The sequence below is a fragment of the Diabrotica virgifera genome, chromosome 3 (assembly GCF_917563875.1).
Source record: "Diabrotica virgifera virgifera chromosome 3, PGI_DIABVI_V3a".
Taxonomy (NCBI): Eukaryota; Metazoa; Arthropoda; class Insecta; order Coleoptera; family Chrysomelidae; genus Diabrotica; species Diabrotica virgifera.
Window position 1 is genome coordinate 113109169 of NC_065445.1, and position 20538 is coordinate 113129706.

General features: G+C 34.5%; 1 protein-coding gene across 1 annotated transcript in view; it reads right to left on the reverse strand.

Annotated features, from left to right (window-relative positions):
• The window catches only part of LOC114327443 (klaroid protein), a 133359-nt gene that overhangs the window by 20035 nt on the left and 92786 nt on the right, over positions 1–20538 (reverse strand). The window contains exon 4 of the mRNA XM_028276069.2: positions 6202–6725. Coding sequence (XP_028131870.1) covers positions 6202–6725 — 524 coding nt within the window. The remainder of the gene's footprint in view (positions 1–6201; positions 6726–20538) is intronic.

A 20538-nucleotide genomic window follows, 5' to 3' on the forward strand; every position in this document is an offset into this window, starting at 1 on the left:
AATTTTTCAAAAATGGCTGAAAGCACGTTAATGCCAATTTTCAAAGGTCAATATCTGAAAAGGGACTGAATAAAAACAAGTGAAATTTTTATTAAATGTTCTTTATACTGATAAGAATATCTCACAAAAAAAGTTATGACTGAGACTCAACTAAGTTTTGAGTTATAGTGTTGTGAATTCCAATAAAAACGCTAACTTTTTAATACACTCTTGCAATGCTAAATTAGCAACTCAAGGCTAAAATTATCCTAATTTTCAAAATTAAATGATGCTTAAATCTATATATTATTATTAGAGTTTTAAAATAACACCTGCACCTACATGTCTCTGCAAGTGGAGACATGAACACCCCCCTGTAACAGGGTACGTTAACCCTTAGCATTGAACAGAACTTCTACGAAATAAAATATAATATAGTTTATAGTAATGTAAATATATAAAATAAATAAATATAACGTAAATATGTAAATAATGTATATAATATAGTGTTGTATATATAAACGAACCAGAGAAGTGACGAGACATTCAGATCAATGGATTAGTCACGATGAAGCAATAATACCGTAATTATTGTTTACATATAGACCGTTGTTTAATTGTAACACTGTGAAGTTCAAATATAATTATATAGTGAGAATGGTATTTTATTATACATCCCGCACTTAGGGCGCAATTACCACATCACCCCCCCCCCCTCAATCTCCATTGCTTTGGTATTGATGAGGCTCAGATGGTGATAGTTATTTGACTAGTGAACATGTCCTGTTAGTGCAGTTTTGGAATTGTATCACTACATTGATGTGCTTAATTAAATTTACTTATATTAGTAATGTTATTTAATTGATTGTTTAATTATTCAGTATGAGTTGTTTTGTGGGTGAACTAATAAGTGAACAGTGTCATAAACAACACTACAAGAAAGAAGTGTCTGAAAATTTTATTAGTGTAAGTTACTTGCCAACTGAAGAACAATGTTTGCTCAAATTAAGACAAATGAAATTACCAATATCTGCCATTACCACAGAGATAAATATTTAGACAAGTACAACCACATTTTTGGGAAAAAATGTTGTGACCCATTTAGTCGTCATAAAAGGCCAATTAAAAATGGTTTGCGTAAATTACTAATTGAACACCTTTCCAAGAAACTAATTCCTGGACAGGCTCTATGTCCAACCTGTGCAACAAATATATTTGTAGAAAAATTGTCCGAAAATGAGACAAAAAATGTTGAAAATGATCCTGAATTTCTTCCTGGCCCTTTTGAATTAGTACAGGAGAATCCGTTGCATCAAGTGGAATCCATTTGTGAAACTTTGGAATTGTCTCCTTTATGTAAAATAACAAAGCTTAACAAAGAACAACGACTGTCAGCTTTGCAACGAAAAACTGACAAAATTACGAGCACTGTCAAGCGAAAGTTGGAAGAATCATTCTATAATGACAGAAACTCAGAATTTAAATGCTGTAGAAACTTCAATTAGTGAGTATGACATACTCATTACTAAACTGAAAGAAAAATTTAAAGTGTCTAGTAAAGATGATAAAATTAAGATAATTAGTCTATTACCAAGCTCATGGTCAAAGAAAAAAATAGTTGAGGACTTAGGTGCATCTGAACACATGGTAAAGTTAACTAGGCAGCTAGTAAAGGATCAAGGTGTCTTACCACATCTTTCAAAAAGACAGGGCAACAAAATAAGTGAAGCTATTTTTAACTGTGTTAAAGAGTTTTACGAAGATGACGAAAATAGTCACTTATGCCCTGGTAAAAAGGAATATGTTTCAACTGTGATTGACAATGTCAAGGTGCACAAACAGAAAAAGTTAATTCTTCTCTCACTAAATGAACTCTACAGCATATATAAACAGAAATATCCAGATCACAAAATTGGTCGCTCTATGTTTTGCGCTCTACGACCTGGTAATTCAAGAATTTTACCTGTGGTACTATTATTACTGTCCATTCTTTTTGAAAAGAAGAAGTAATTAAAAGTGTATTGGTAACTTAGTGATCTCAGCATAATTTAACTTTGTCAATTAAGATAATTTTAAGCCTACAGTTGCTAATTTAGCATTGCACGAGTGTATTAAAAAGATAGCGTTTTTATTGGAATTCACAACTCTATAACTCAAAACTTAGTTAAGTCTCAGCCATAATTTTTTTGTGAGATATTCTTATCAGTATAAAGAACATTTAATAAAATTTTCACTTGTTTTCATTCAGTCCCTTTTCAGATATTGACCTTTGAAAATTGGCATTAACGTGCTTTCAGCCAGTTTCGAAAAATTGTAGGGAAAAAAGGAGTTGATTCTCAAGACTACAACTTATGATGCTGATAGTATCTTGAGTATTCAACACAGAAATAAATTATTATTTGTGAGATACTTCTCCTTCCTAAGAATTAATGGTCTTAAAAATGAACGATTTTGATAAATTCTTTCCGAAGTTTTGGAGAAAGTTTTATTGACTTTCTTTAATGATAGAGAAATTTAAATAACATATTTTTGAAGGAAATTTCATGCTGAACACACTGGTGTTTAAATTATGCTGATATCTTTAAAAATGACTTGGCAATTAAATTTTCCGCAAACCTCGTTTTTTCATTAAATTCGCCGAGCCGTCATTTTAAAAATGGCAGCCAAATAAAAAATATGGCTTACAAAATTTTTTCAAATGGATTTTTGTGAATATCTACCTATAGGGAATCCATGATAAAAGAATCAGGAAAATTAAAAATGTTGAGCAACACTGACTGGGTGATCTGATATGGATTGACCCTTATACAGTTTATCCAAATGAAATTTAAAATAAATTATTTGACAAAAAAGAAAAATGTATTTCACTGCTTTCGGAAAACAGAAAAAATGTTTATATCACAAATAATAAACATTGCTTTTCTCTTAAATTAAATGTTCAAACTTCCAAGAGGCAGGTGGTTGGCGGAACCTGGCTTGGACATTGAATTTAATCGAAAAGCAATGTTTATTTGTGAAATAAACATTTTTTTTTCTGTTTTCGGGCAACAGTCAAATGTATTTTGAATTAAATAAATTACATACATTCTTCTCTTTTTGTCAAATAATTTAATTAACACAATTTTTTTGCACACCCTGTAGAAATAATTATGCACAATGCACAGATTCTAAAGGGGCCGGTGGGGGATGGCGTCTGTGCGCAGTATTATAGTCGGTGTATGAGAGAGAAAGTATTCGAAATAAAATAACAAATAATATAAAATTTGATATTTCATTATTTCCAATTTTCTCTCATACACCGACTATAATACTGCGCATAGACGCCATTCCCCACCGGCACCTTTAGAATCTGTGCACTGTAAATGTTTATATTTGTATGTATGACATATACAGTGATGAGCGCTCTAATAACCGGCAAAATAGCAGAAAAGATGGAAAACGTATTAAGTTGTGAGATAAAAAGAAATGAAACTAGTCGAGCTGGGAAATTTAGCGATATTAATCTATAAATTTACATTATATTGATTGTTTCCCACCTTTAGACGTATCGCACGAGTTTGGCAAATACCAATGTCTCAGTGACAGCTTTAGTTGACATGCTCCTTTGATACGTGTAAAGATGGGAAAGAATATAGATAATGTATATTTATGGGTTAATATCGCTAAACTTCCCAGCTCGACTAGTTTTATTTCTTTTTATCTCACAACTTAATACGTTTTCCATCTTTTCTGCTATTTTGCCGGTTATTAGTGTATATGCCATCACTGTATATGCCAAAACATAAATTAAAAATAAAAGTCGACCTACTCGGGATTTTTCCTTAAAGTCGTCGGTTTACGAAATAACTACATAATTTATTCCTTTCATTTGTACCATACTGTTGTAGGTATAATTAAAATGTATGTATATTAGGCTTCAAATCCGGTCCTGTTTTTGATTCATGATAAAAAAAGTTTGCTTTTGGCAAATATTTAACAGGTTTTGAGTAATAAAATACAATAAAATTTGTCATACACTGAAGCAAACAGAACTTTTAGACCAGGGCATTTAGCACTAAAAACACCGGAATAAATCGATCTTAAATACAGCACCTAGAGAATTGCAAATGATGTCAAGAAAAGAATCTACTATAGAAAAATGGGTGGAAATGCATAAGTGCACTTTAAAGTGCATAAACATAGTCAAACTAAGCATATTAAGGGGCAGATTTTGTTAATCGGGGATTTTTGGGGCCGCTGACCATGATTACGCCATCAAAACCGACCTTCGGAACACCTGGTGCCCAGGGTCACTGCTAAGGCACGTCATCTGGAGTTTCGAGGGGTTTCGGCATTAAATTCATGCAAACAGATTTCGCAGGGCGTTTTTGGGGTTGCTGAAAATGAATATGCATTCAGAACAACACCCGGAGCACTTGGTGTCTAAGCTCACGTGATCTTCTTGAGTTTAGAGTTATTTCGGCACTAAATTGATGCTAACAAGGATTTCCCAAGCACTGCTGTTATCTGTATTGCATTATGTGCCTCCCTCACGTCGCACGTCGTATAGAGTTTCCGTCGAGTGATTTACTGTGACTCTATTTCAATAAAACCTCAAAAATTCAGTTTGAATAATGGAAAACCATAGCGCGGATAATCCGCGTACGGATAATCGGGGTTCTACTGTACATTCAATCCATATTTTTCCGAAAGGATTGGTTTTGCACCACATGCACACGGTTTTCGCAGTAAAAGACAGAAAACAATCAGCGAATATGTTTTCACTGAGACTCTCAAAGTAAAGGTACTTATACGATAGTGTTCCAAATGAAGCAATAAGAAATTTAATATATCTTCTTCTTCTTGATGTGCCTATCCGTGACGAATGTTGGCGATCTTCACTTTATCTACAGCAACGCGGAAAAGCTGCATAGATGTTGTGCTGAACCAGGATTTGAGGTTCTTTAACCAGGATGTTCTTTTTCTTCCTGGACCTCGCTTTCCAAATATTTTTCCTGTAGGATGGCTTGTAGGAGGGCATATATGGATTCATTGTGCATAATGTGTCCAAAGTATTCCAACTTTCGAGAATTGATGGTGGTTAGTACTTCTCGGTTCTTCCCCATTCTTCTAATGACCTCCTCATTTGTGACCCGATCAGTCCACGGGATTTTAAGAATTCTCCGATATAGCCACATCTCAAGTGCTTCCAATTTTCGGCACATATCTTCGTTTAAGGTCCATGATTCAACACCATAAAAAAAGGACAGAGAAGACGTAGCATCTCAGCATTCTTACTTTTATACTAAGAGAAAGGTAGTGACTCTTGAAAAAAGGCCCCATACGTTTGAAAGTTGATCTAGCTTTTCCGATGCGCGCTCTTATCTCTTAGTTGTTGGTCCATTCTTCATTTATTATGGTGCCGAGGTAGTTGTAGTGCCTCACTTTTTCTACAGGGGTTTGGTTGATGTAGAGTTGACTTTCTGTTATCTTTGTCTTGCTAATGATCATAAGCTCTGACTTCTTACGTTCATATTGAATCCATATTGTTGACTGGAATACGTGATTTTGTTCATGAGGATTTGTAGGTCTTCTAGGTTGTCCGCAAATACTATGGTGTCATCTGCATATCTGATGTTATTTAGCCGGTACCCGTTTAGTAGAATAACTTTTCAGTTTCGTGCAAAGCTTCGATAAATATTCTTTCAGAGTAGAGATTGAAAATTAGAGGGGACAAAATGCAGCCTTGTCTTACTCCACACATTATTTTCACATATTCTGTTTATTCACCGTCAACTCTGAGGTTTGCAGTCTGATTCCAGTAAAGGTTTTTAATTATTTTCAGATCTTGGTTGTTAATTCCTGCTTCTTTTAGTATTTGCATCATCTTGGCGTGCTGTAGTCGGTCAAACGCTTTATCGTAATCAACCATACATGTGTATACGTCGCGATTGACGTCTCTGCATCTCTGGAATAAGACTTGTATTGAAGACAAAGCCTCTCTCGTACCAACAGCATTTATGAAATACCAACAGCAGAATTGGTTGGGTGAAATTTGACTTCCACATAGCTTGTTTTTGTTAATATGTCTTAGGCTATTCTTATTGGAAACTGTCCTTTATGTATATGAACCCAACTTTCTGAGAAATATTCTATACATAATTTCGAAAAAAAAAAATGATCAAAATTGCAACAATTTTTCAATAACACGATATAAAACCCAAAAGATCCAAAATAACTTACCTCCCAGAAGCAACAACGGAATAAGACAAAGAGCAGCCAACTTTGCAGCTTTATTTTTGTTGTCATTCTTCCACAGCAGCCAAGTATCCAGTAACATCACCGTACTCGAAAGCTTATGCAGTTTTGAGAACCAGGATACCGTTGATCGGAAACCAAAGTACAGAATTGACAAAATCGTGGTTACTATCTTCGTGACCGTAGTAACCGTGCTGGTCCGCACTCTCGTCCACCACGTCGTTGTAACAGTCTTGTGGCTCGTTTTGGAGTAACTGCTCTCATAGTTATTGTTAAACAATTGCCTAGGCTTGTAGTTAGTGTTTAATTCTGAGGGACTTCGGGATATGTATGATTCGGTGTTGGTATGCTTGTGTTCGACGTTTGTAAAAAGGTGTGATTCGTCGCTGGACGAGTGAACTGAGTGTATGGTTTTCCGGGACATGTTGGGCATAGCTACGACGCCAGGAGCTAATTCGACCCTGTCCCCCGAGAGCGGCGAGTAGGTGTAATCTGTTTTTGGATATACGCTGCAACAAAAAAAAAAGTCATGAATACAGTTATATCAGTAACGCATAATATAAAATAAAATTTGACATTTATCAAATTTATCCAAACGAAAGATTTGAGTAGGTACGTCAAACCAGTGGCGGCCGGTGAGGTAGTTATTTTTATGCAGAAACATATTTTTTTTATCTTTAAACCGTTTTAATGCCCGTTCATTTTTTGTGCGTATTTCTTTTCTCTTTATAAACTATATAAAATCTGGCAACTGTGCAGTGCAGTACAACCGTCGCCACTCAAAGCGGACGGGATGATCGCATCGTGCCAGTGCCAAAAGCTTAGATGGCTCAGCTGAAAAGAGAAAGATTTTACGGGCATTCTATGTAAGTGACAGAGATAGAGCTATATTGCACTTTTAATACACGTTTAAATCAGACTATTCGTGCCTGGCTCGACAAGGAAGATCTAATATTTTTTACTATGATCATAGCGTTATTATAGTGAATAGTGGATCGTAGATGCAAAAAGATTCTCGTACAGGGTAGTACATTATATTTTCGAGTTTTTTACGCGCTCGCTCGTTTTTGTATTTATAATTATTACATTTTTAATGATTAAACTTTTTATTATAAAATATTATATTTTTAAGTAATTTAAAATTTTTTAATTTTTAATAAAACCCGAGTTAAATTCAGCTTATCGTGATAGTCTAATTAAACACAATGAACAAGAAGTGGATAAAGAATCGATATGTTTTGAATCAAATTAAAAATTATATCTGGTTTTGTGGAGCTTTCGAGTTAGTTTTGAGAAATCACGACGAAAAGGAGAATTCAGAAAATATAATCATCTTTATGGAACTGTTCAATGTTAGCCGAATTAGACAACGACTTAGGTTCATATTCAAAGTTCGAAATCTTTAAAAGCATGTAGCTCAAAACAACACAAAATGAACTCCTTCAGTGCATCTTAGATGTTTATCACGAGGAAATAAGGAAAGACATTGAAAATTATCTTTGTGTTGCAGTGATTGCCGATGAAACGACAGACGTCGCGTCGCTGGTGAATTTCAGTTAGTTATAGTTTTCCGATATTTGTGTAAAGGGCGATAAGTTGAAAGATTTTGGATTTTACTTGTTGGACGGAAATGATGTCAAATCAATCACTGAATGCATTTTAAATGATTAAATTTCTTGACACCCCAGAAATGGTATATACCTACATAATGTAAAAGTATCCGTACCTATTTTTTTTTAATTTCTATTTTACACCTTTTTTGACAATACCGTGAACCTGTCACTAAAAATTTAGGCAGCTGCCCGAATTCTGGCACTACCTACTTAAAGTGATACGAGCCGCCACTGCGTCAAACTAAATGATACAAATAAAAACAAGAAAAGTAAAAGTAGAAGATGAACTGCGTGTTCTCGATACTGCAATACGGACTTGAAAGCTGGACATTGCAGCAAGAACACATAAATAAGCTACAGTCATTTGAAATGTGGGGTTACAGACGGATGCTTAGAATAGCATAGACACAAAAGAAAACGAACACGGAAGTATTGCGAGAAATGGGCAAAGAATGCGAAATAATAAACACAATAAAAATAAGAAAAAAATAAGAAAGTTACAATACCTGGGACACGTAATGAGGGGACAGCGATATGAAATGCTGAGACTGATAATACAGGGAAAGATAAAAGGTGGAAGGAGTATAGGAAGAAGGAGAGTGTCATGGTCGAAGAATTTAAGGGACTGGTTTAAATGCAGACAAAAGAAAACGAACACGGAAGTATTGCGAAAAATGGGCAAAGAATGCGAAATAATAAACACAATAAAAATAAGAAAAAAATAAGAAAGTTACAATACCTGGGACACGTAATGAGGGGACAGCGATATGAAATGCTGAGACTGATAATACAGGGAAAGATAAAAGGTGGAAGGAGTATAGAAAGAAGGAGAGTGTCATGGTAGAAGAATTTAAGGGACTGGTTTAAATGCAGTTCTATAGAACTCTTCAGAGCAGCGGCAGATAGAGTAAAGATAGTGATGATGATATCCAACCTCCGTTTAGGAGACGGCACTTAAAGAAGAAGAAGATGAAATAACTCGACTCAATTGAAACTGGCAGTAGGATAAGACAGGTGAATTCCCTGAGTCTTTTATTGTTCAACCTGATTATGGGGACAAATGGGAGAAAAAAACTGCAAGAAAATTATTTACCGTAGCATGTTAATTTCCCTAAAAAAACACCAAATGCATGGTTATAACAGTAAATCCAATAAGACATAAATTAGAGCTAGAGGGTCAGATAATAGAACAAGAGTTTAAATATCTAGGGACGACACTATCTAGCCTAGCCTTCTAACTACGGAAAGCTCGAAACAGAAATGGACGATAAAGTAAACAAAGCAAACAGAGCTGAAGGTTCCCTGAATGAAACAATATGGAGAAATAAAAATATCGGAAAAGAAATGAAAAGGCAGAATGTACAAAACAGTCATCAGACCAATAATGAAATACGCGACAGAAACACGATCTGACAGAGAGAGGACAAAAAGATTGTTAGAAACAGCAGAGATGAAAACCATTCGAAAAACCGATGGTAAGACAGAGCTAGAAGTACAGATATAGGACGGAGATGCAGGGTGGAGAACGTCAATTGGGTAAGAAACAGAAGAGTAAAATGGAATACCCACATAAGCTGAATGACAACAAATAGAGTAATAAGGACGGCGAGAGACGATTCCTCAGAAGGAGGAAGATAAGTGGGAAGACCACGAAAACGATGGAACCACAACTTACTTGAGGCACATTGAAACAGTCATGTTTATATAAAACGAAGACGAAGAAGAAGAAACCAGCTGGTAGAAAAGAATCAACAATTTTGACTGATTGAAAAGTATTAACAGCTGTGTTGAACTATGAACTGTAATGGATATAAGATGCTTATTTCCATTTTTTGTATCGAGACTAATATTTATTTACTATTTTATTCATGCAAACATGTATATGTATTTGTTAATAAAGTTTATTTTAAAGCCAGAACCCCCCTTCTGTATGTGGGGGTCTATATAACTTCTAGGTCTAGGTTATGTTGGTCCATATCTACAATCCTACCTAGTTATGCTTCAACAGCCTAGCAGCTATTATACACTCCGCCAAAAAGTATCGCATCACCTTAAAAATGGGATATTTTTTTTATAGCTTTATTCTTCAAGAATATCGAAGTAATAATATTGTTGCTAAACAGATAAGTGTCATTGTATACCGGGTGTAACAATGATAGTGTGTTTTTTCCTCAAAGTTTGGAAAACCCTGTGGAATATTCTAGCGTATATAAAATATTGAAATTAAAACTCAACTGTAACCTCAGGCCATCTAAATATTTTGCTTTTTGATTCATTCGCTTATGTTGGATAATAAAAAAGTTAGGTAGTTTAACAACTAGCAACGTTCTTCATCAATACAGGGTGTTTATAAATAAGTGCGACAAACTTTAAGGGGTAATTCTGCATGAAAAAATAATGACCGTTTACTTTATAAACATGTGTCCACAAATGCTTCGTTTCCGAGATACGGGATGTTGAATTTTTTCTTACAAACTGACGATTTATTTATTGCTCTAAAACCGGTTGAGATATGCAAATGAAATTTGGTAGGTTTTAAGAGGTAGTTATTGCGCATTTTTTGACGTACAATTAAGAATTTTATATTCACCATTGGCGTGCATACGGGTCATATTACCCGGTCATATTACCCGTATGCACGTCAATGGTGAAAATAAAATTCTTAATTGTATGCCAAAAATGCGCAATTTTAAAACTCTTAAAACCTACCAAATTTCATTTGCATATCTCAACCGGTTTTAGAGCAATAAATAAATCGTCAGTTTGTAAGAAAAAATTCAACATCCCGTATCTCGGAAACGAAGCATTTGCGGACATATGTTAATAAAGCAAACTGTCATTATTTTTTCATGCAGAATTACCCCTTGAAGTTTGTCGCATTTATTTAGAAACACCCTGTATTGATGAAGAACGTTGCTAGTTGTTAAAGTACCTAACTATTTTATTATCCAACATAAGCGAATGAATCAAAAAGCAAAATATTTAGATGGCCTGAGGTTACAGTTGAGTTTTAATTTCAATATTTTATATACGCTAGCCGCTAGAATATTCCACAGAGTGCTCCAAACTTTGAGGAAAAAACACACTATCATTGTTACACCCGGTATACAATGACACTTATCTGTTTAGCAACAATATTATTACATCGATATTCTTGAAGAATAAAGCTATATCGAACAAAAGGTTTAGGAAATATGAGACATTAAAAATGTCCCATTTTTAAGGTGATGCGATACTTTTTTGGCGGAGTGTATAAGTACTTGATCCCATGAGACCAATATAGCCTGGTAAAAAATATTTGTTGACCCCCAAATAGACCACCGATGAACGGAATTCAAGAGTTTCACCCTGGAGGGTTATCCTAGCTCGTTCGTTACGGGTGCTATTAGGATGTCTGAAGGCAATCATTTGGATTTTGGTTGGATTGAGGGTGACTCTCCATTTGTTACACCAGGTTACAATTTTATTTAACTGTGCATGCAGTTCCTGCAGTGAGCAAAGCAGTATCGTCGGCGTATAGTAGGACTAACTCGGTTCGATTAATGGGATGGGGGATGTCACTATTGTATACTGTGTATAATATTGGAGCTAATATTGACTCTTGTGGCACTCCGGCTTGTGAAGTGAATGGTGTGGAGAATTGGTTGGCGACTTTGACGCGTATTGTTCGATTTGAGAGGTAGGAATGAATGAGTTTGATGAAAGTTATAGGCAGTCCAAGTCGATGGAGTTTCTCAATCAGGTCTGTGTGCCAAACCTGATCGAAGGCCTTTTGGACGTCTAGGAAAATGCCTACAGCATATTTTTTATGTTCATTGATAGTTTGGGAAATGAAAATAGCTGCTTCAATCAATGCTTTGTTTGTGGAGTGTTCAGCTCCGAATCCAAATTGAAAACTGGGAAGGATGTGGTTTGTGTCTAGGAATTCTACGAGTCTCTCCTTAAGGATTTTCTCGTAGACTTTACCTAGTACCTAGTGTGTTAAGAAGAGATATTGGTCTATAGGATTCTGTGCTGGTAGGGGGTTTCCTAGGCTTAGGAATCATAACTGTGTTGGCTACCTTCCATGAAGTTGGAAAGTAGCTCAACTTAAGGCATGCATTGATTGTTTTGGTAAGCAGCGGGATAATACTCTCAGGAAGTTTTTTGAGGCACCTTCTGTGGATGCCATCTGGGCCAGGAGATGTGTTTTTTCCAATATTACACATCTGCTTGACGGTTTCCTCCTCCACAGGAACTACCACGGTTTCATCCTCCACAGAAGCTCCGAGAGGATAGGCTGCCATGTGTTGCCACTTAGTTATTACGTCTATGTCGGTCGTTAAAATTTGGGTTATTTGGTGAGATAAAGGCTTTGATTTTTGTTTTGTTAGGATTTTGAACTTGTTCCAGAATTTACTTCCTTATCTGTAGTCCAGTTAAGAGGCAACACGCATCCACTGAGCTTGTTTCAACCTGTTAACCTCCAACCTATTGGACGCTGAGGGTCGGGAGGTTAACAGGGGTTATTTAGGATGAGTATTTTCTTAATTATAATTTACCGTATGCTTTTCGGCTAATATTTTAGTGAGCGATCCTTAGCAATGCTTGAGTTTTTTTATTTATTATTATTAGTATGGTATAGTTAGACCTAAACCCAGACATCCAAAGTGAAAGTTATCCTCCAACACCAAATTGTTCTATATGGTCCACATAATGTTCAGAAAAAAGTCACACCATGTTGAGCGTCGGGTTTGGGGGGGAGAGGGGGGAGAAATCTGCAAATTCGTAGTTTTTTAGATTTTTCGTCAATATTTCTAAAACTAAGCGGTTTAGCATGAAAAACCTTCTACACAAAATTGTTCTACATTAAATTTGAAATAAAAAAGGCCCTATGCATATTCCTTCTAAAATGAACGGTTCCAAAGTTACGGAGGTAGTATAGTATAATTGGTCAAAAAAAGGCCTAATTCAGACATCCAAAGTAAAAGTTTTTCTTCAACACCAAATTGTTCTATATGGTCCACGTATTGTTCAGTAAAAAGTTACACCATTTTGAGCGTCCGGTTTGGGAGGGAGATGGGGGAGAATTCGGTAAATTAGTAGTTTTTTTACGTTTTTCGTCAATATTTCTAAAACTATGCTTTAGTGTAAGGAATGCTCTATAGAAAAATATTCTACATAAAATTTAAAACAAAAAAGGTTTATACATAATTGTTATAAAATCAACGGTTCCAGAGTTACGGAGGGTGAAAAGTGGAGGTTTTCGACACTTTTTATATTTACCGATTTCTCCCCCCTCTCCCCCCCCCCAAACCCGACGCTCAAAATGGTGTGACTTTTTTTTGAACATTATGTGGACCATATAGAACAATTTGGTGTTAGAGGATAACTTTCACTTTGGATGTCTGGGTTTTTGGTATAGTTATATCATAAATATTGCCCAAAAGATATAAAAAGTATCGAAAATCTCGACTTTTCACCCTCCGTAACTCTGGAACCGTTGATTTTATAACAATTATGTATAGAACATTTTTTGTTTTAAATTTCATGTAGAACGTTTTTTTATATAACATTGTTTACGCTAAAGCATAGTTTTAGAAATATTGACGAAAAACGTAAAAAAACTACTAATTTACCGGCTTCTCTCCCATCTCCGTCCCAAACCGGACGCTCAAAATGGTGTAACTTTTTACTGAACAATATGTGGACCATATAGAACATTTTGGTGTTGGAGGAAAACTTTTACTTTGGATGTTTGGGTTAGGCCTTTTTTTGAACCAGTTATACTATACTACCTCCGTAACTTTGGAACCATTCATTTTAGAAAGATTATGCATAGGGCCTTTTTTTATTTTAAATTTAATGTAGAACAATTTTGTATAGAAGGTTGTTCATGCTAAACCGCATAGTTTTAGAAATATTGGCGAAAAACTTAAAAACTACGAATTTACCGATTTCTCCCCCCTCTCCCCCCCCCCAAACCCGACGCTCAAAGTAGTGTGACTTTTTTCTGGACATTGTGTGGACCATATAGAACAATTTGGTGTTGAATAATAACTTTCACTTTGGATGTCTGGGTTATGCCATCTTTTGGATCAACTATACTATACTATATCTTCATTTCTTTACGCTTATTGCTATCATTAATTTTTATTCTGTTTTTAATTACAATTTTTACCTTTGTGTATCTTCGTTGGGCAAGAAAATTAAGTTCAGTGGTATGAGTTGCGACCGTTTGACTTTAGTAAGACGGTCTACTTATACGCGAACTGGGTTTCCTTGCCAAACGTAGATCACATGTGCTATTACACCCATAGTAATACGCACTGTTTTTTTTTCTTAGACGCTGGGGAGAGCCTATTCCCATGCTCTATGCATAAAGTATAATCTAGCCGCCGTTCTGCACCGGTGCCGACGCAACTGCAATAAGGGCCTGCATCCGAACACATCCAGTCAACAGAGGCTACGTGGAGTCAAAATTCAAAAGTAATTTCACATATTCATTTATTGACCCTGGTAAATCAATCAGATACAAATTATTGCTATTTAATATACTGAAGAAAGGAAATTGAAGATTATGAACAAAAGAAATTTATGGTCAAGGAAACTAATTTGTTCAGTAGCACTTTGCTAACGCCTGACTTCAAGAGGGCTACTTATATTTTGCGTCCGTCGAGGGATCTCCGTTGCCGTCCTCAGGTCTTGGAGGGACTTCGGCTCCACGTAGCCTCTGTTGACTGGAGGTGTTCGGATACAGGCTCTTATTGAAGTTGCGTCGGCACCGGTGCAGAACGGCGGCTAGATTGTACTTTATGCATACAGCATGGGAATAGGCTCTCCCCAGCGAACCCCTGTTAACCTCCAACCTAATGGACGCTGAGAGTCGGTTGGAGTATATGGATTATATAGAGTTATTGGAATTGATAGGGATGAGGCATCTTGTAGAAGACTCTCAATTTTAGAAATTCCTGTGTCCACTTCATAGGTGGTTGACATATTACGTAACTGAGGAATGTTATGATTGATGTAGTCTTGGAAAAGTTCCCAATTAGCTTTACGATAATCTTCCTTATATATGAAATTGGCGGAAGTTCTGTGAAGTTAGTTTTTACTAACAGTGAAATTAGCGAAATTTATAGTGCATAACAAGATGTTTTTATTGTAATTTATTTTAACCAATAGATAGTTTCAATAGTTTAAATACCAATTACAAGCAAACAAATCGGGATATTTTATTTTGTTCTGATTAGAGAACATTTTTTTAATATGTACGAAATTAAAAATGTTCAAAGATTTTCAATTTTATTGTATAATTTATAATTTCAAATGAGTTGTTTACAACTTGTATACTAATGTTTTTACCATCGATAGTTCAGTTAGTTTGTCTATTTGTCTATTTATCATCTTAGTAATGAGGAATAGAAACAGCGTATCTCATAATTTCATATCTACGAAACAAAATTTCCTGCTATTGGCTCTAGTCAGATTTACAATAAGACATAAAGTAAACATTAATAAAACGTCACAACTGTTCTAGAAAGTAGAAATCAAAGGTGGCAGTTTGTTGTACACGGCAGAATTAGTATTGTGATAGAAGAAGATCGCAGTGAATATGTATATAGCCAGTCTCAAAATACTACACAAGCAGGCGGTCCTAAATATCACAGCTCTGAACGGTACAGAAACGGCATTATTAGAGGTCATTATTGGTTTCACCACGTACATCGTGAGACTTAAAGGAAACAACACATGGAGACCTACTAATTAACAAGTTTTAATGGGAAATAAGCCACAATTTTACTAAAAAAATGATTTTATTAACGTTTCGACGTCCAAATCGAATGCCGTTGTCAAAATACAAAAAATATTATTGTAATAATCCACAAGGAAGAAATTCCTGTAGCTGGCTGTATACCAAGTAAAATTTAATAAAAAATTTTGTCCTGGTAAAAGGTATATTAGTTTAAAAAGCCCCTATAGGGCTACAAACATCTAAACAAAACGTTTTCGCTCTATAACAAGAGCATCATCAGTGTTACAAGCACACGGTGAGCCACCCAAAAATACAAAGGTTGAAACCTTTTACAAATAGACTAAAAGTCTTATATAAATATAAACATCCTAAAATCCAAAGGATGGATAAAATTCCTTTGGATGCGGTTTTAGGACAACATATGACTCCCACAGGTGGTAAGTGGGTCAATTAATTAGGTCATTGTGTTATAAGAGGGCCTGTCACCTCCTATAACACAATGACCTAATTAATTGACCCACTTACCACCTGTGGGAGTCATATGTTGCCCTAAAGCCGCATCCATAGGAATTTTATCCATTCTTTGGATTTTAGGATGTTTATATTTATATAAGACTTTTAGTCTATTTGTAAAAGGTTTCAACCCTTTGTATTTTTGGGTGGCTCACCATGTGCTTGTAACACTGATGATGCTCTTGTTACAAAGCGAAAACGTTTTGTTTAGATGTTTGTAGCCCTATAGGGGCTTTTTAAACTAATATACCTTTTACCAGGACAAAATTTTTCATCAAATTATTGTAATATTTTTTGTATTTTGACAACGGCATCCGATTTGGACGTCGAGACGTTAATGAAATCATTTTTTAGTAAAATTGTGGCTTATTTCCCATTAAAAATTGTAAATTACAAAAATGCCACAAGAAAATAGCTTCACAATACAACATGGAGACCTACTGATGTGATGAACAGCCACAGAAGATTAATCGAGGAACCTATCTTTCCGATGGACTTCGATATAATACTAGAAGCTATCTTCACTGAAAAAAAAAGATACAAACAAAAAAATGGAGATCGAAGATGGGACAAAAACTTTATATGGAACCGGTTCAGTGATCCTTAGACAGACACGCAAATTTAGCGAATAAGCGTTCCAGACTAAAGTAAGTAAGTAAATAATAAGTAAGTAAGTAAGGTATGCTTTATTGTCATAAAATTTTACCAATTTGTGGACAAAGCTTATACAAAATAAAAAAATACAATAAAAAACAAAAAATAATAAAAAACTACAAACAAAACAAAAACAGAAACAGACACCAAGTAAATGGCGTGTTATACTACTTAATATAATTTTACAGTTATTAAGTACACATTAAAAAATAAAAAATTTTGCAAACAATATGTATACAACGTCAGAGCAAAAAGAAGGCGAACAAGGAAAAGGAAAAGGGAAAGTAAATCAAAAGTTCTATGCCGCTGCAAATATGTACAAAAGTACTCGAAAGTAATAATCCTGCAAGTCAATTTGCTGAATTCAAATCGTTTATAAAAAAGTCATTCACTGTATAAAAAGCTCTCTCTAGCAAATAAGCTTTCAAGGCCTTGCGGAAAGCGGGAAATGCTGTAATAGATTTGATGTTAGATGGCAGGTGATTGTGCATTTTTCTCGAATTGTATAGTATAGATAGAGCACTTAACCAGCTAAGACCGTGGGGTTGGCAGATAAAGATTATGCTCCACGTTTCTAAGGGGATAGTTGTGAGTGGGTCTCCCTGGACCTTCTGATGCATGTTTGCGGATTCAAAAACAAACAAAGAAGGAAGAGTTAATATTTTAAATTTTTTAAAGAATTCTTGGCAATGAACTCTGCTATTGAGTCTCAGGGAATAACGAAGAGCTCTCTTTTGTAGTTTAAAAATACGCTCAAATTGAGTCGCACAACACGTACCCCAGAATGGAAGGGCGTACCGAAGATGAGACTCAAAAAGGGCATAATAAACGGTCCCAGATGTTGACAAATTCATTTCCGTAGCAACTGATCTTAGCGCAAAACAAGCAGAATTTAATAGTAAGTATTTATACAGATGGTCTGTACTATTAGAAGAGGCTACATATCAACGAAAAAATTATATGTACCCTCAGTCAGACGACAATTTTAGTGATAAACCATTTACATCCAAACTGGTAAAAACTTTAATCACCTCGTTAATAAACAATATGCAGGGGTGCAGGGGCATCAAGAAGTGTTTCTAATATGAATGTTGTAGCAGTCCAAGAAAACGAACTTTAGCTATCTCACTGACTATAGCATAGCAATCTTTGTTCGTCCAAAAAAATCGATTTTCATTTTGTAACTTCAAAGGGTTGTAATTTTTTTTGTGTGCACTATTGTATATAGGTAAGTGAGGTTCAATCAACCTATTTTTGACCCCAGAATCTGTGGTATAATTTATGACCAATCTTTTCAGGACACCTTGTATAACGTTACTCAGAATGAAGTAGTCATTTTGTAAAATACCAAATGTGTTCAAAAATAATGTGTGCGAATTTTGCAGATTTCTCGGACATGAGTTAAATCGGTTTTTTTTTTGACAAGCACTATCAAATCTAATATCTTAAATAAAACCGCTTCATCTAAACATGGTATAATTATTATATTTATGATTTTATTGTGGAATGTAATGGTACTGTGATATTTTCTCACGGTATAAGATTTATGACATTAGTGTGCAGAAAAGTGACGTTTCTGTGCCGGAAAGTTCTTTTCTGCACAGAAACGTCAATTTTCTGCACACTAATGTCATAAATCTTATACTGTGAGAAATTATCAACTTTGTTAACATAAAACTGTGAAGAAAAGAGCAATTTGAATAGTGGTTGTTGTAGAAAAAATACTTTTTTATTTGTCATTTTTATGTATTTTTCTATTATTCTAATCTTGCTATTATTTTGTCAATAATTTATATTTTAACTTTCGCTAATTGCATCATACAAAGCGCTTGTTTATGGTCATTTAAAGACCGTTAAAAACCGTTAACCATTTCTGCAAACAATCTTGACAATGACACAATTAAACGGACGTAACTACTGCACAGATAACACGTGTTGATATTTCCCCAAAATAAAACTATTTTTATCAAGGAATTTAATCTAATATTATATTAATTGTAAATCTTATCTGTAAAATTAACATTTTTTGTGAACCTATTTTTATATAAAAAATATTTTTAATGCGATTCCAAGATGTCAGGAAGTTATCAATTGTGGTTTAATACAATATTTTTGTACTATATTACCACAAACGGCGATTTTGCAAATATATAAAAAAAAACTTGCGGAAGCAAGCGAAAACAATAAAAAACGACATATTAAATATAGAAAAATGAAGTGAAAGCAATGTTCAATGGTATTAAAACTAAGGGAAATGAAAATAGTAATGGGTAATATTACGACAAACATTGAACCACGTATCCATTACGTTGGTGCTCCATGCTCCTTAATAACTGCTCCGCATAATAGTGTTGGTGCCCCCGGAGGCATATTTACAGATGCTAGCGTGTGTAGACACCAGGGTGTTGAAATCGGTTAGGGTTTGGAAAAACAGTACATTTACAAATACTAACAGATTTGGACACCAGAGTGTTGAAAACAGCTCTTTTTTAGTGGTTATACAAGCATAGATGCTAACGGCTATTGACATTGATTTTATACAGTATAGTGCAAATGTCTAGAATAAATTCATTATTTCGGAAACCACCGACTTTAAGAAAAAATCCTGCAACAGGTCCATTTTTAATCTTAAATTATGACTTTTTCACATATATATCATACTAGTGACGTCATCCATCTGGGAGTGATGACGCAATCGATGATTTTTTTTTAAATAAGAATAAGGATCGTGTGCTAGCTCATTTGAAAAGTTATTCAATTCTCTATTCAGTAATACAAACATTGACATAATTATTTATACAGGGTGTCCTAGAAAAATTATTTTGAATTAAATTATTAATTTACACAAAAAGAAGAATAATATATATGTAATTTATTTAATTCAAAATACATTCTATTGCTGTCAGAAAACAGAAAAAAATATTTATTTCATAAATAAACATTGCCATTCGCTTAAATTCAATGTTCAAACTGCCAAGAGACAGATGGGTGGCAACTTGAACATTAAAATTAAGCGAAAGGCAATATTTATTTATCAAAAAACTTTTTTCTGTTTTCTGACAGCAGTGTATTTTGAATTAAATACATTACATACAATCTTCTTTTTGTGTCAATTAATTTAATTTAAAAAAAATTCTTGTACACCCTGTATAAATAATTATGTTAATATTTATATTACTGAATAGAGAACTGGACAGCCTTTTAAATTGGCCAGCACGCGACCCCTATTCTCATTTAAAAAAATCATCGATTACGTCATCATTCCCAGATGGATGACGTCACTAGTTTGATATGTATGTCAAAAAGTCATAATTTAAAATTAAAAATCGGCCTGTTTCAGGATTTTTCCATAAAGTCGCTAGCTTCCGAAATAATGAATTTATTCCAGACATTTGCACCATATTGTATAAAATCAATGTTAATAGTCGTTAGCATCTAGTATGTATGTATAGCCACTAAAAAAGCTAGCTGGTTTCAACACTCTGGTGTCCAAATCTGTTAGTATTTGTAAATGTATTGTTTTTCCAGACCCTAACTGTTGTTCTGAAGCTATTTCCTTGTGGCATTTTTATAATTAACTATTTGATGGGAAATAAGCCACAATAAATCGAAAAAAAAATTATTTTATTAACGTTTCGACGCCCCCAAATCGGGTGTCGTTTTCAAAATACAAAATACTACTAAAAAAAATATAATAAATAATGTTGAAACGTTAATAAAATTATTTTTTCAATTTCATTGTGGCTTATTTCCCATCTAAATAGTTAAACCCTAACTGATTTAAACACCCTGGTGTCTACACACGCT